At 36.7% G+C, this 16687-nt stretch overlaps 1 protein-coding gene across 2 annotated transcripts in view; it reads left to right on the plus strand.

The window, feature by feature from the left end:
• Nucleotides 1-16687, plus strand: part of b3glcta (beta 3-glucosyltransferase a) — an 89380-nt gene that overhangs the window by 47980 nt on the left and 24713 nt on the right. For both annotated transcript variants that reach the window (XM_008426260.2, XM_017308173.1), the window contains exons 4-8: nucleotides 5948-6057; nucleotides 10980-11056; nucleotides 11629-11740; nucleotides 16006-16142; nucleotides 16248-16311. In XM_008426260.2, the coding sequence (XP_008424482.1) occupies nucleotides 5948-6057; nucleotides 10980-11056; nucleotides 11629-11740; nucleotides 16006-16142; nucleotides 16248-16311 (500 nt within the window). The remainder of the gene's footprint in view (nucleotides 1-5947; nucleotides 6058-10979; nucleotides 11057-11628; nucleotides 11741-16005; nucleotides 16143-16247; nucleotides 16312-16687) is intronic.

The following is a 16687-nucleotide window of genomic DNA, read 5'->3' on the forward strand; positions in this document are numbered from 1 at the left end:
ATATACATATATATATACACGTTGAAAACCTGTCTTTGTCTTCCTCTTTTATTCCTGTGATGTCTCGGCTGATTCTGCTTCTTCTCCCTGCTGATTCCTTTTCTTCATTTTACTCAATTTCGGTTTGCTTCCTCCTTGATATTTTGTTCTCTGTGTTTTATTGGTTGATATTTGTGATATTGATTTTTATTTGTCTGCAGCATGCTGAAACTTAAATACACTATGCTCTGTATTGATCTTTTGCAAGGCAATTAAAAGTATGTATTAACAGAAGAAGGCGGCTGATAGAAAATCATTGCACTTACCGCTTGATCCATAGGCTTGTGCCACATGAGATGAGTGTCAGTGGGAGGGAAATAAATCGTTTTTATATCTACATCAAACTTTTAACAATTCCCCCCAAAATGTAATGTGCTAAATATAAGCTTTAAGACTTTAACTTCCTAAATCTTTTATTCTCAATAACATGATTTTACTGTCTTTCTCCCCTGCACTGTCTGGAACATGATGTGGGGAAAAAATAGAAGCTGACTTTTATGGTGAGAGATAATTCGGGACCATCTTGTCTCCTGGAGTCCAATCATATGAGGCATTGGAGTGGATCAGGTTTTCACTCCAGCACAATCGCCTACTGGATTGGGAATAGTATGGAAATAAGCTATTGACATCCTTTCACTTCTCTGCCTGTGTGCATGCAAAGACATGCTGTGGACCTGATTTGCTCCCACAACAGCCTAATGGCCCCATCCACTGAATCTTATCCATCAGGCTTTCTGCAGACATTTATCATGAAAATTGTTCTACTTATCCACTTTTTGCACCGAGACTCGTCATTACTCTTGCAGAATTGTGAGCCGGAGTTGAATGAGTTTTACATGTTTGCAGTTCCTTCCCAGATAGCATTTTCGGGCTGTGTGGATGCTAATACTCTAAGCTAAAATAAACCATTCCCATGACTACACACACCTACTTTTTGAGTCCCTGGAGGTCGGTGCAGCCTCATCTCTTCTACCACTTGGCGACATCTGGAATCTGCTCTAAGGAAGTGTCACTATCAATTTGCGTCAGAGGTGACAACACTGCATCACAAGTGGCCTGGAAAATATAGTCTTTCTTTACATACGATCACTTAAAAAAACAGATGCTTTGTAGACGATTAGTCCCGGTTCACTCTTCAGTCTCATTGTGTAACTTCTGATATGTAAAATTTTTAGGCAGTATCTGCGCACTCAAAATGTTTGTTGAGCTCACTGTGAGCCAGATGGCGATGGCCTTTAGAGAATAGCTCTGCACCTTAAGAAGAGCATCAGATAATAACAAAGTCGGGGAGGGAGAGTTCTCCTCTTTCTTATTTCATCCAGTATATTTCAAGGCTGATGCAGACTTTTATTTTTTTTCATGAAGTGGCCCCTGAGCAATGCTGAACTGGTAGACATAATTGAACTCTGGTCTCATGCTTTCTAGTTCCATCAACCTGGCAAAATAACATCATTTGCACTGAGGAGCCCAGGGATTTAACTGCATTTCCCACAAAACCTTCAATCTTCTTTTTTCCCCCCTCTCTCTTACCTGTTCCATGTATGAAAGAACTGATTTTCCAGTTCTAAGGGTCAACTTGCTAGCAAAGAAAACATGTTTTCATAGCAACTTAATTATTTTATTATAATATCTATCAAAAGTATTCATAATCCTTGAACTCTTTTCTGTTTTGTCTGTTTAAACTCCGTGATTTTGAGGAGCTTTACGACAGATAAATGTATACAGTAACGTGTGAACTTGAAGGAAGACTATACAGTTATTTATTTAAGTAAATCTCTAAAAGTTCTCATGTCTATTTAGCCCCACTTACTCTGACATCTGTATTTAAAATGTTAATGCTAATAATTACATTTGGAATAATTCAGATAATCCAACTTTGTGTCATTTAATCTCACTATAGCTCCATCTGGTTTGTTAGAGAACATTAGTGAACAAACAGAATCCTGAAGTCCGAGGGACACAGCAGAAAAGTTGAACATCTGACACTGTGACAGGCCAGAAGCTTTTCAAAGTTGATAGGACGATGGGTGGAATTCTTAGAGGCTGCAAACCATTTGAGACTGAGGAGGATGTCGACTTTCCTGCAGGACAACAACCCTAAGCTTACAGAACAGCCAGACCTGCAGTGGGATGGTTTAGTTGAAATTATATTCATATTGTGGAATCATTCAGACCTACCTCCAATTTTGTAGCACGAGTCAACAAAGTAATGGCTCAGGAGCACTGAATACTAATGTTCCCTTCATTTTAGCCATTTTCATTTGCAATTTTTTGCAAACTGGTAATCCTTTTCCTTCCTCTTAACAATTATGCTCTACTCTGTTTTAATCCACCACATTAAATCCCAACAAAATTCACTGAAGCTTGAGTATGAGCAACCCTTTAACATATGCATGTTAAAGAGGTGCTTATACTTTTCCAAGGTACTGTAAACTCTATAGAATTGTTGGACACAATGTTTGTAATAATTGGGAAATGTTTCTAAATTTTACCGTCTTTGGTGTTTTCACATGTGGAATTCAATTAAAATAAAATATGTTCATTCAGTCAATAAAAACGTATGAGGACTACTGCTAAGTTTCAGAAAACTTGCATATTTCGTGTAACCAGAATGTGTTGAATCACAGAGAACATGTATGTATCAGTATTTGATACCATGAAAATGTATGACTATATTATTGGATTATATAATTACTGTATTAGACTTAGTGTAGTGAGGCAAGAATTATAATTGTGTTTTATAGGTGACTCATGCTGAAAGATTTGTGGGTTTAAATGCACTGGTGGCTTCATTTAAAGTTTGCAGCATGCTGTCAGAAATCAAATAGAGCAAAGGCATGCCACCACTGGGAGTTATTTTTGCCCTTGGTGCAGTTCTGGCTCAGAGGATCTTAAATATAAACCGTTTGTCAGATTGCAAAACAAACATCTCACAGTGAACAACCCTAGTTCAACTCTAGTGCTGCACTCTTTTCTGCAACAGTACAGTAATAAGCAAAGTCTCATAGCATTCATCCCAGCGCTGATCCCTGTCACTTAAACCACATCATCAGCCCAAACTGAACCATTAAGTCCCAACATATTTTATTATTTTTTTTGCTGTAGTGTTTCAAATATCTTTCCTCCTTCAACCTTTTAAATATGTACCATGTATTTATTTTTCTCTAAAAATAACCTGGGGCATGTTTGCCTCCAAAGGCATTGCTATAAGTCCTGTTTGTCCTCCTTTTAAGACAGGTAGCTGTATTGACTGGACGGTTGCACTGCCATGATTATCAACATGGTGCACAAAGGTGATTTTGAACAAGCGGAAGGACACAGGAATGATAGAGATGGAGGAAGAAGGGCACAACAACAGGATTTTTTCCTTTCCCCTTTTTCGCCTCGTAGTTGGATGATTAATCGAAAGCCATTAGTGTGGAGTCAAGGCCAGTGAATTCAGCTTTAATTAGTTTCTTTTTTTGCCTCTCATTCTCCTTTGCTTTGACACAACGTATGCATTATCTACACAATGAGAAATTGGCAAAGTGCTTATCTGATTTTGCCTTCAGTGTCTTTTAGCTGCTGTTGCTGTACAGTGGAGTATCAGGAGGTTGATGCCCCACCTGGGATCTCAAGAATGGCTGCTTTAGGACTAGTTCAATGCACACACACGCTCACACACACTCACTCATTTAACACCAACAGCAGAAGGACGTTTAGAGGTGGCGCGGTGGTGTTCTCACTGACATCAACTCTTGAGACTGGATCTGTTTTGGAGATGGACGTGCAGAGATTTAGAGAGTAATTTCTCGCCTCGCCAAACCTCAAGGCTCAAGACGATATTTGTCATTAGCTAGATAAGGGTGTTATAGTCCTACCTGTCTTTTAATATATATTTAAAAAGATCTAGCATAGATACTATACTGTGACTTATCTGTCTGTAACCTTGGCCTCTGATAACTGAACCTGTAGTGTTAGGGGGACAATTAATTGAAGTAGAGCAAATCCATCTCATCTTGCCATTGTTAATCCTTACACTGAACAGTTCTTCCACCTGCATTTTAGACCATCTGTGTCCTGTTTAAATTGGTTCCTTTTTTCCCCTTACTTAGGTCGTTTGACACTTAGCATGAAATAATTCTTAAATAAGACCAAACAAATGCTGTGAGGGAAAATCAACTGTGCTTATCACCCTGAACACACATCCCCACTGTTTAACAGGTCCGCCAGCATCATGACTGCTGGGATGCCGTTTATCATTAGGGGCATGAGAACTGTTGAGAGTTGATGATGTCAAGATGGATAGAATAAATTAAATCCCTAGAGAAAACCTGTTGGAGGCTGAGGATGGAGTAGAGGTTCAACTTCCAACATTATAATGACCCTAAGCAACAGGCAGGGCTACAATAGAATGGCGTAGATCAAAGAATATTCATGTGTTACAACGGTCCAGTCAAAGTCTAGAACTCAGTTCAGCTTAGATTCTGTGGCAAAACTTGATAATCACAATATATCGAAGCCATCTTCTTCCACATGATTGCTGTGTTGCGAAAAGCAGGAGCTTTTTATGGATTTCTGTTTCTTGGCCCGATTTAATGTCGACTACATCCTCCCATCTAAAGGTTGAGTCTCTGCGACTCCTCCAGAGTTGCTCCCCTGAGTGATGCTTGCCTTGCGTAGCCTGTCAGATAAAGCGGACAGCCATGTTTGGGACGCTTACAGTTGTGTCAAAGTGCTTGGCGATTAGCATTGCTGCATCCTATTGAGGTGCATCAGGTCAGAGTGCACGGATTTCAGTGCAGGCTACACTTTATAGGTTTGAATTTATTCACATTTATGTTATTTATTTGTTCAGTTACCGTGAAAATAGTTACAAAATATAGTGAAGTTTGCACATTATAAATTCTGTAAACGTATAAGGGATGTGATCAATTTTGCAAGTTACTGTTCCTATGTAACTTTTGAAATGTAAAAATTCTGTTGGCAATCAAATTTGGTGGCCTACAATGAGCTCATTCTAGAAGGTAATTAAACTTTATTACACTGTACACACTTTATGACCATATGCTGTGCAAATACTCAACTAACCAATTAATTTTACTGAGGTATGTGGGGTCATTTTTCACCACGCTAGCTGTTTTCGTTATTCTTCTGACCCCACCTCCGAGCTCTAAATTACTGTGCAGCTTTTTTTTGTTGTAGCACTCATTTTTGTCAGGTTCTGCAGATTTTAAATTGACATAAAGGACAGCTGGTGGGATTGAAGAGTCATCCAATGTAATTGCACAGAGCCAAAGACAAAATGACAGACTTTTTTTTTATCCCTTCCCTCTGGTCTTTTGTTTTTGTTTCTTGTTGTCATGAGAGCTACAGGGTTTATCTGGACTTGTTTGTGAAGATAACAGGATTCCTCCCTGAGCCGTTTTCTGTTTACAGTCCTGCGAATATATTTCACACAGAGGCGACCCGCAGCTAGTTGATTCAATGACAAAAATAGAATCCGTGCGTGATGTCAGGGCCGCCTTTATTATCAATTCATAAGCAGATTTTATTATCCTTAAAGTCTAAACATTTCATTTTCATGGCTGACTTTTACTGATGCTGCAACCACTTTAATTACAGCAGAAGTGGACAGCTGGGTTTGTCAACCTTTTGGGTATTACTGAACCTCACCCCATCTGACTGCTAATCTTTTATTTAATAAAACAGTCTTTGCTGTGGCATTTACATACTCTCTCCCAAGTCAATTACGCTCATGGAGTTGTGGTTATTATCATCAGGCCAATAACGGAGATTAGCCAAAGTCACCTCGGCTATTCAGGCTGCGACTCTTTTGTTGTCTTACTTTCAGAAGGTCATCGATTGCCATGATCCATTTTCACAGTGCGCCAGCCGTCCCACATCTCTGTCCTTTGTGTTCCTCTAGAGCTGCGGGAGATAGTGTTTGTCGTCCAGAGTCAAAGGAACTCCTTCCACGTGAGGCAGGCGGAAGAGCGGAGAGCAGATTTGCTGAAGCAGGTGCATGGTCTGACAGAGGTAAGAGTGAAGTCTCCGTTACAGTTAGTCTGGCATGGAAAACGGCACGCATAAACTCAGAGAGCGTTAATGTGCTGAAATTAACCTTTGATGTCATAAAAATAAACACATCCCTGAATCTAAATGTTTATGCCCCATGCTGTCAACTGTGGTTTGTAAAAAAAATTATTTACACACCATATATATTTCCACTGAAAACAAATTCATTTTCCATCTGCGATAACATAAAGAAATACTGCTAGATTTTAAGTTAAATGATAGCATTGAGAATTATTTATATCCTCTACAGCTCTTGCGTGTAAAGCACATCTAAGCCTTAAATATGAAAGCGCAGTCTAAAATATTTAACACTTTTAGCTTTTTGTGACATGTGGTTACTTATAATTTGATATAATTAGGAAATCTTGAGCAGCACTCTAAAGGAGACTGAGGACACTGCATCTGAATGTGCTGCACTTGATGGTGCTGCAGAGGTAAAATGATGGCAATGCCCTAAAATGATTTCCACATTTTAGGAACACTGAGGGAGAAATTTACAAAGCAGTTCCATCGGCTATTTTTTTTTTCTTCCTTTGCTTTGATCCTGCTATTTGCTTCCTTTCTTCTCTGGATTCACAAAGCAATTTGCTTTAAATACAGGCAGTAGCAGCTCCACCTATCACGACCGGAAAATGTGAGCAATTTGCACCTGTTGTTGTTTATAATCATGGTTGTTCCCGCAGAAGCAGCTAAAATTTCAAGTAATTTACCCTTTAATGATTCTGTTGATGGACCTTACTGGGTTAATTTAGCAGTTTGATGCAAATGACAAAACATTTGTCATTTTTCTTCTGATATCTTTCATATATTTATTTTAAAGAGGAATCTGTTTACCTTCTGTGTTTTTTCCTATTGACTATGATTCAAAATATTGCAATTTAATTTCCATCTTTATTTGTGTTTTCATTTCTTGATATTCAAAATTTTATTTGAGGACAAAAGGTTGTAGGTTACCATTTGTGTGACTTCACAAATTGAGTCATTTTTAAAATGCCTCTTTGGATTGATTGTAAATGCTGCTGATCCCTGGTTTAGACAATTTATTTGAATCTTTAGTTAGTTGCTGAAATATCAGACAGATTTCATCAGAAGAAAAGATTAAATATCCTGACATGTTTTGCCTCATTCTAACAAACCGCATCAACAAAGTGACGTTCTTCTTGGTGATGCAATTTTGGGAACAGATCTGCCTTTGCATCTAGATTCAGAATTAGAAACATGTGCAGATTAAGATTTTGCAAACTTTTAGCACCGTTTAATTGCTGTGTGAATCGAACCGTGAGTGTTGCTCACCTTGACATCTTTAGTGCCTTACTGATGGATGTTTCACAGAGGGAAAGTAACATTTGTTAAACATTGAGATTTGGGTATCTATCTTCACCAAACATTTCTTTTGGGGAAAGATCCCAGTGCGGTAAGTGGCCCTGATTGACCCATCTTTTCAGAATTATGTCAACAGAATAGTGATTCCAGGTTTGGTAGATGGTGTTTTTTTATTTATTATTATTATTATTATTACATTTTAGATGTGTGCTATAATTTGAGCTTTTATTTAGGTTTTTCAGAGTCTAGGACCCTAATTCAAACCCATGTCACACTTTGAAGATTGGCATTTGTGAAAATAATGCTTCATTATTAATCCAGTACTTTCATTTTGCTGTCACATAAAATCCCAATTAAATGCACTATTGTTTCAGGCAATAAACTGACAAAAACGTGTTAAAAGTTCCTGAATATTTGAATTATTTTTATTCAGAGGTAGTTTGGCAATGAAGCTGTTTATGATGGTGTAATGTAATATCATGCATTGCATTCACACTTTGTACATCGGATTTATTTACCAATAGCAAAATTTATGCAACGGGTCGATAATAAAGGAAGATATTCACGGAAATATCACAAACAGAAGAAGATATGTGCAGACAGTAAATAAAATGTAAACTCTTAATACATTCCTCCTCCCTTTCTTCTTAAACTGATTATAAATTATACTGACCTGGCCATGACTTTCTCCGCTTCCAAGACACGGAGCAGTTTTGCAGATAATGCTATTTAAGTCTTACGTTGTGCTTCTCGCGCATCAAAAGAGTTAGACTCACACATTCTCATCCTGTGGATTTTGGTGTTTTGCATTATGCATTTAAAATATCTTGAAATTCATGTTGCGATTCAGAAAAAAGAGAGATTACTGGAATAAGAAAATTTGTAATTGCTCGTCTTATGAAAAAAGACGCACACAAAAAAAGCTGCAGGCAGCAATTAACCAGTCACAAAGAAAATCAAGATCATAGGATTTGTACAACCAAATCACGATGCTGTCTTTTGTCTATGATTAAAGTCGACCTTATGCTGTTGTCACAAAATGTGAAAAATGTCAGGATGGTATTAGTAATGTGTTAAATAATTAGACTACCTGATTAGTGACATGAAATTGTTCAGAACTATAAATATTTATATCTCTGGGTTTCTTTCGCCCATAGCAGATGAAGATTATGTGATAGCTGCTTGTTTAAAAAACAGAGACATATGTATGAGTCTGCCCACCTCCTGCGTTTTTGCAGTCCAACATTCTGCCTTCTGGGAAAATTCACATCACATTTATGAAGCATGTTTGTCATTTAGCCAAGGTTGTTATCCACAGAGACACAGACCGGGAGCGGGAATGAGATGAAGCAATGCAATTTCTTTTTTCCATCAGTGGTGCGAAAAAGATTGTTTTAACATGCATTTAATTCAGCAGTTGGAGTATTGCCATTTGTAGAGTCAAGAAGCAACTAAAATATAATCATTGTCCTTTTTTTAACTTATTTATTTATTTTTTGTTTGTTTTTGTAGCCAGTAACGTTCCGTTAACCTTCATTTTCTTGATTGCAAACCACTTGGTTTGTTGTTCATTGCAACTTTATTCTCACCAAGCTGGCTTTTATAGAGTTTGTGACAGTAGCCACTTTATCACAGCCACGTCAACAAAAATATGTTGAAAAAAAAATCTAAAGGTTTCTAAAGGTATTGCATATTTCGTCATTGCTTTCTTTATAGATTAGCAGAGATGGACATTAGAGATCCATTATATTATGTAATCATTTAACTCGCTAATATAGATGTTTGGGTTTGATACGAAACACACCTGACTAATACTAATTAACAAGTGTAAGCAGCAGCATCAGATTCGGTGTTTGAACCGAGCGGCAGTCAGACAGAGTGGGTCAGTCTTTGTACTGGCTTGCTGTCTGACGACTGGACCGTGTTGTAATGAACCACAGGGTCAGACTTTGCTGCTTTTCCCTTCTCTGCCAGCACAAGCTGGCTTTGAAAATCCTCGCATATTTTTTCCGTCTGTACGACAGAAAATTGTGCTCAAACATATTCCTCTCATTTGCAGGCAACTGTGAGCTCTGTCTTTTTTTTTTTTTTTTTTACAAAACATCTTGTTCTTGTTTTCAGATCTTTGTTTTAGAAGTTCCCCCCTTGTTATGAGAGCAAGACGGCAACAGAGTGACAAGATGTTAATCGCTCAATGTCCATCCCAAAAACAAAAAGGAGCAAATAAAATAATGAATAGTATATGCAAATAATACTTCATATGTTTTCATAACATGAATAATACACAGTTAAAGGTAGTTTACAAACATGTATGTTAAGCAATTAAGTGAAAGAAAAGACGCTTCTGTTGATTAATACAGTTTAGATCATTTTATTATTAATTTTGTAGATTGGATATTTATTTACTCCATATGTTGGGTTTAAAGAAAACAGAACATCTAAACAAAATGCGAGTAGCATTAGATGACTATTAGCAGACTGGTGGAGGGTTAACAATACACCAGATAGTTTGGTCCCAAGAATTAGTCGAGACCGGATACTTAGTGTATGTTTGCAAAAAACTAACAACTAGGAAAGTCTAAAATCGTGATTATTCCCTCTGAACAATGCAGTTCTTAGTCATAACATCTTAGTCTGACTGTTTGTTTTTATTTCAATCAATCTTCTTCAGGCTCCTGTTTTCCAGTGATCATTTTTAATGACTTTATTTTTTTAAATTTTCATCTCAGGTGGGTACAGATTGTTGACATAATTTCTGCTTTTCAGTTCATTAACACGAGGTTCAAAATTGTGTAAAATGAATCTATCCGGTACTCAATATTAGTCGATGTTTTCAATTAAAGTGTCATATTCAGAATCGTTCAGTTAATTTCTTTAACACATTTACTTTCCTTGTTGTGGATTTGTTTTTCTTTAAGTTTGGTAGGAATGCAAGTCAGTGTTGCAGGCACTACAAGTAATGTAAATAAGAGTTGCTATTAAATAAATTACAGTACGAGAAAAATATTCAACTGCAGATAATCTCCATCTAGACTTATAGCATGTATTACATAGCTACATGCACACTCTTCTCAGGGGAAATCCTTTCTACAAAATAAATAGCTCCCATTTCTATTTTCTGCAGTATGCTTGTAGCCAGTGACCCCGACCTAATTGGATGAAGACTTCTTGTCCTCACAGATTCGCAGATTCATCTTCCTTTTGTTGATCTCATAACTCCTACATGCCCACAAGCAGTCTTTCCACTCAGAGCATGCACTGCCTTCATAAATGGTCTGTAAAACAATAGCTGTGAAGAGCAGGAAATGATACTTGTGAAAATATTGACACTAACGCTTGAGAGGTTGATAAGCCCAGAAAAACACGGTATAAATTCAGTTCTAAAACAGGAAAAAACATTCGAAACCATGGAGATGCACATTTTAAATAGAAGATCTTGGCAAACCTTCACTAGAGCATTGATAAAACTGTTGTCCTTTCAGTTTCTGCATGTCTCTTGTTAGTTCATCTTTAGCTTTTCAAAGTTATTATGAATTGTCTGGTTTCTTTGTGTGTTTCAGAAGCCGCCTGCGGTGTTGCTTCTTCACACTTTGTCAGACAACGAGGGTGATTGGAGCATTCTTCCTCTTCTGCCTTAGTAAGTATCACTGTTCATATTTTATAATCACTTAAAAAACCACACACTCACCCAACTCCACTGATGTTGGGAAAGTTTTACGATTTTATTAAGGTTTTCGGCTTGCGTGTTTATTAATTTTGCTTCGAAGCCCCGCAGTAATTGTTATTGATGGCTTCACATTATGATAAATTCATTTTTAATTTGTTTGTGGGTTTTAAAATGGGCCTATTAGTGCAGTTAATCATCAGTGTTAACAGCAGGATAAAAATTCTCCGTGCTTCACAAGAATCTTGCAACTTCCCTAGTTCTTATTCATAACAAAGATTCAGCACTTGGAGCTTTAAAGTAAGATCACACCATTATGCAGCCTGACTGTGTAAACTTAGTTCCCTTTTTTTGATTTTATTTCCTCTTGCATGAAACTGTGACTGCCTTGATCTGATTTGGCTGAGAGGGAGCCCCAGTTGGATTGTTTCTCAGCTTTTTGTCTGTTTGCGTTGTGCATGTCACGGCTCTGTTTACCGCTGCTTTATTATGCAGCTCTAGCTTTGATTAGCCTGTTTTTTTTCTTCTTCTTTCTATCTTTTCAGTTTGTCCCGCTCTTTTGGGAAAAACTCATCCTGGATTGTATTTCTTGAGGAGGAAACAAATGTGAAGATGGTTACTCTTCTTCAAGTCCTGGCAAGATTTTCCAAAAATAAGGTGAGCATGTTTAATTATGCCAATCGTGAAATGATTCCGTTACACGTTTTAAGCTTCTCATTGCAATTCAGATACAGTTACTTTCAAAATTATTTTGTTATAGGTTATAAGACAAAGCAAAGAAATTATATTATGCAGCTAATTACATAATAAATAACTTAAGACAGCTACAGAATATTTCACAGAGGTGCAGTGCAGTTTTATAAAACATGTCTTATTGGAACATGAAAACCTTCCAGAGTGCAGAAGTTTTTAACACCAACGGCTAAATGCATGTTTTATTTTATGAATAACTGAACACAAGCTTGTGTTGGAAAGATTTTTCTTTCGTAACTTATTGTATCACAACTTATAACACATTCAGTGCCAAACCAGTATCTCTATAATTAGGCAAACTGTAATAATAGTGCGTTATACCTGTGCAGAGAATTATGTGTTGAGGTCGCCATCTGTAAGACTGGCTATTTTTAAATAAAGTGCTGACATGTGTAATTGTCTTTAAATGAGTGGAGGTGTTAGAAAAGAGGATGTGAAAAGAAAAGAAAAGTTGGAGCGCCTCACCAGAGACAAATCCAAACCTGAGGCAGGTAAAGCTGGCTCACTAGCAGACCTCCACATTTACAGAACGGCCTTAAATATTGCATTTATTAATCTCAAGTGATTAAGGTTAAGGTTATCCACACTAATTTATAGTTGGATGGTTTGTATGTTGCTGAATCCTCCATCATCAGCTGTTCTTGCAGTTGTTTATCCTCCCCATGGTGCCCATTTAAAGCATTGCTAGAAAATGTCAATAGGAGGAGTCGACTCCTAAATCATAAATTTGAGTGGATAATGCTAAAATAAAATATATGTGGAGTATCTCACTAAGTGGATCAAATTTGATGGTAGATCGTAAAAACCGATGGATGTAGATCTAATCTCCTCTTTTCACAGCTGCTCTTGTGATGCACTTACATCTTCTACATGCGCACCTACGCATGGATGCACACAGTTTACCCTAACATCTCTAATTCATACCCTTATGACCTATTCATATTTTGTCATGAAATAGCCACAAACTTCAATGCATGCTATTGGGACTGTATGCAATGGACCAACACAAAGTGGTGTATGTTTGTGAAGTGGAAGGAATATTATACATGGTTTTTAAAAATATTTTATCTGTGTGTATTTGTATTCAGTTCCTTTGAGTCAAAGCTTAAACAAAGTTTTGCTGTAATAACAAGTCTTTTAGGGTATGTCTCAAAACTTTTCCACTTGTGCAAACTGATATTTTTGATAGGTTTTGCTTGGAAAATTGCTCTTTGGCTATATTTTTCCTGTCGTTGTTGTCCAAACTAGTTTAATTTTTTTTTTACATGTTACTCTCTCAACCTTCTTATGAACTTTGACTAATACGTATTTTTATGCAGAAGGAAAAGATTCAATATTTACTTTTTTTTCTGACAAATATAGCGCTTGGTGGACAAAACATAGTCATTTCTTTTGTCCCATATGACCAGAATGCTTTCTTTTTCATTTGTTTGTCATATGGACTGTGGCAAAATGCATCAACAGATTTTTGCTTCCTACTCTTAAATAAAGGACCAATTTTTTGGCACTGAAAATATTTATTTAAGAGTGTTTGATAAAAGGAGAGGACATGTTTTCAGATTATTTGTAAAAATTATAAATTGAATCCATGAATCATTTTTCTTTCTTTTTACAAATAATAAGGAGTTCATGTTGGTCTGATTATAAAAAAGCAAAGAAATAGATTTATGATTGCAGCATGACAAAATGTAGAAAAAAATCAAGGGCTGAAAATTCTTAATTAAAGCCTTTTAGCAGTGGTCCCCAAACGTTTTCCTGTGAGGGCCACATAACTTTTCACTTCTCTGGTGGGGGGCCGTAGTCAGTTTGTAACAGAAAAAATGTTACACGGTTATAAATTGTTGACAAGGGCGGGGGGTGCGCGTTACTCGATTGATTTTTACCCAAAAACCGTTAGTGAAATGGTCACTGGGACTGGACTGACTAGTATTCCATTGAGGGAAAGTAACTTTAACATAAAGGCTCGTTTTGAAGTATAAGCTGCTACTTACAGGCATTGCTTCGAAGAATTCGACCTGGAATGCGGTGTTCATAACAAACACGTGTGTTCATCTGCTCTACCGCTAGCAAACAACCGTACTGATTAAATAACATAAAAGTCAAGCAGTTCCCTAAAAGTCCAACAGATGGCAGCAATGTGCCATGCAAAACAAAACACCCACAGTTTACAGGACACACTTCCTGCTAAAGAGCCCCCTGGTGGATGAAGAAAAATCTACATATAAACCGGAAAATACAATATATGAAAAAAATCTGAATGCTCTCTGGTATTGTTCAGGGGGCCGGACCAAATGTGGAGGTGGGCCGGATCCGGCCCGCGGGCCGTAGTTTGGGGACCACAGCCTTATAGCATCACAATGAGTGTAGTTCATCTCTACCTGTTAAAATCCACAGAGCTCCTTCAGCTAATTATATCAACCTTTCAATTAAATGTCTTAATTGCCATCTAAACACTAATTAAATCTTGCATTTAAAAATTAATCTATATTGCTTAATAAAGTTGGCAGATAATAAATTAGTTAATGATGCAAAAAACCATCAAAGACACTGTAATAAATCATGTGATTCCCCTCCTCTAAGTTGCTTATTTGAGATTTTTCCGAGATAATCCAAATAACTGGAGCACATTTTTGTTTGATCTGTACCATTAACATTTAATTATTTGCATTTTCATTGCTGGTTGCACACTGTCTGAAACAAGAGTATACATTTTGTTCTAATTACACATTGATGTGAAGCCAGCAGGATTTAGTAATCACTCATTTCCATCACCAAATCCAGAGGTTAGCATTGCTCTGCTCCTTTTCTGTCTTGTATAAATCCTGCATGGTGTTTTACTTCCAAGGAAAAGATGGTAAATATTGTATGCATATTAACAGCTTCCTCCTGAGGAGGATGGGAAGACAAAGTACAACATCCCGATGACTTGATTCATTACAACATGCCCTAGAGCTAAAATATTCTCTCTCAAGTGTTACCAGCTCCGTGTGGTCAGCGTCAGTTTGAGTCAAAGAAGGCAAGCCAAGTTTTCATCTTGGAATATTTAAGGAAATTAGTCACTCTCACAAGAAAAGAAAAAGATTCAGTGTTCTACCAAACCAGTTTGAAACGAACATTTAATAGAAATGAATTTATGCATTGTTTTCTGAAAGATGTGGTTCTCCAGATATAACCAGAGACATGTAATAATTATGCTAAACTGAGTTAAAAAACATTAAAACATTTATACTCAAACAATTCCATGTGGTTCACATTCATGGCCTCATGTTTTTCACCTCTGGCTGAGCAGGAGAAACTGACTTTTGACTAAAACTCTGAAGTAATTTATGGTGTTTTTCTTATCTAAGTGCAAATTGTCCCACCTAAGAAATGAAATGTTTGTTCCTGTTGCTCTTTGCTGTGCAGTTTAAGAAAAAGAAATGTACCATTCTTTTCTAAAATGCTGCTTTCATACAGATGTTATTAGGTTCCCTAACACAAACACTTCACCTTAAAACATGTTTGCCGAAACATTCTTTCACTATTTCGGTGCTTAGAGTTTGAGCTAAATTTCTATTTTGTTCCATGATCTACTTCACTTCAGAGAGTTGTCATGACATTTTGCTTGAAAACTAATAAATAAATTCATAAACATCTCCAAATTTGACAGTTCTGACATAATACAGATCAAATATTATTTTATTGAAATGCAGTGCATACTAATTTAAATCCATTAAAAAACTCTTTGCTCTTTTATTTGTTGCTTTTGTAATGAATAGTTGGGCTTACAGCACTTCCTTTAAAGACTTTAATGGCATATATTTTTATCAGGCATAATTATCCAGGAGTAGGTAATATTGTAGATATAATTATTTTCTCTTTGAGATATCAAACGTTACACTCAGCATCTTATCAGCTGCAATATATGACATTATTTCAAGTTTGTTCCCTCAAAAATGCTTGTTATTTCTCCAGTGAGTTGCAAACCTACTCACTGGAAATAATTTCAAAGATTTTCTGACAAGTGCAGTATGAACGCTGCTTAATTAGGCCAGAAGCTGGAATGTTGCAGAAGCTGGAATGTTGCTCTAAATTTTATAGCATGGTAAAAGTGACAAAAAAAATAATAAAATTTTTTACTTCCTTCTAACATAATGAAATTTGTATGTCCTTGAATTTTTCGTTATCAGGAGTGGTTTCTCGGCAAGCCTCTGCATGATGAGGAGTCGACCATCATTCATCACTACGCCTTTGCAGAAAATCCCTCAATCTTTAAATATCCAGACTTTGCTGCTGCTTGGGCCTTAAGCATGCCGCTAGTTGTTCGGTGAGTCGAAAATTTGACAGATTTCACATCAAACAGGAGTCAATAGACAAAATGCTTTGTAGTGAGTATTTCTTTTCATGATTTGGATTTTTTTTTTTTCTTTAGGCTTGCCAACAAAGTGAGAGATGAGCCACTGAAATCTGACTTCACTATTGACCTAAAACATGAGGTAAGAAGATACAAGGGTTGAAGATTTACCTGCAGACTTTTTCAGTGTTTTAAAACTTTTTTTTTTAATTCTCAGACTCAACTCTATACAGGTCTGCTACTGTATAATCTATTTGTACAGAAAGAGAAAAAGCATGGCAGCCATCTAAGCCTTGAAGTAAATCTTGTTACTTTGGAGAATTATCATGGTGTGGCTTTGAGGCTCTTTTTCTTATCACCCAAATTCAGTCACGGAAGCATCGTGGGATTTTGTGGAGTAAACATGACATTATCAGAAGTCTGTTTAAGGTGGTTGAATTTTAGATGGCATACATTCTTTACTGCAGATTTAAATAAAATGTGTTGGGCTTTCCTTAGGTATGCAAAAAAAAAAAAAT

The sequence above is a fragment of the Poecilia reticulata genome, linkage group LG13 (assembly GCF_000633615.1).
Source record: "Poecilia reticulata strain Guanapo linkage group LG13, Guppy_female_1.0+MT, whole genome shotgun sequence".
NCBI lineage: Eukaryota > Metazoa > Chordata > Actinopteri > Cyprinodontiformes > Poeciliidae > Poecilia > Poecilia reticulata.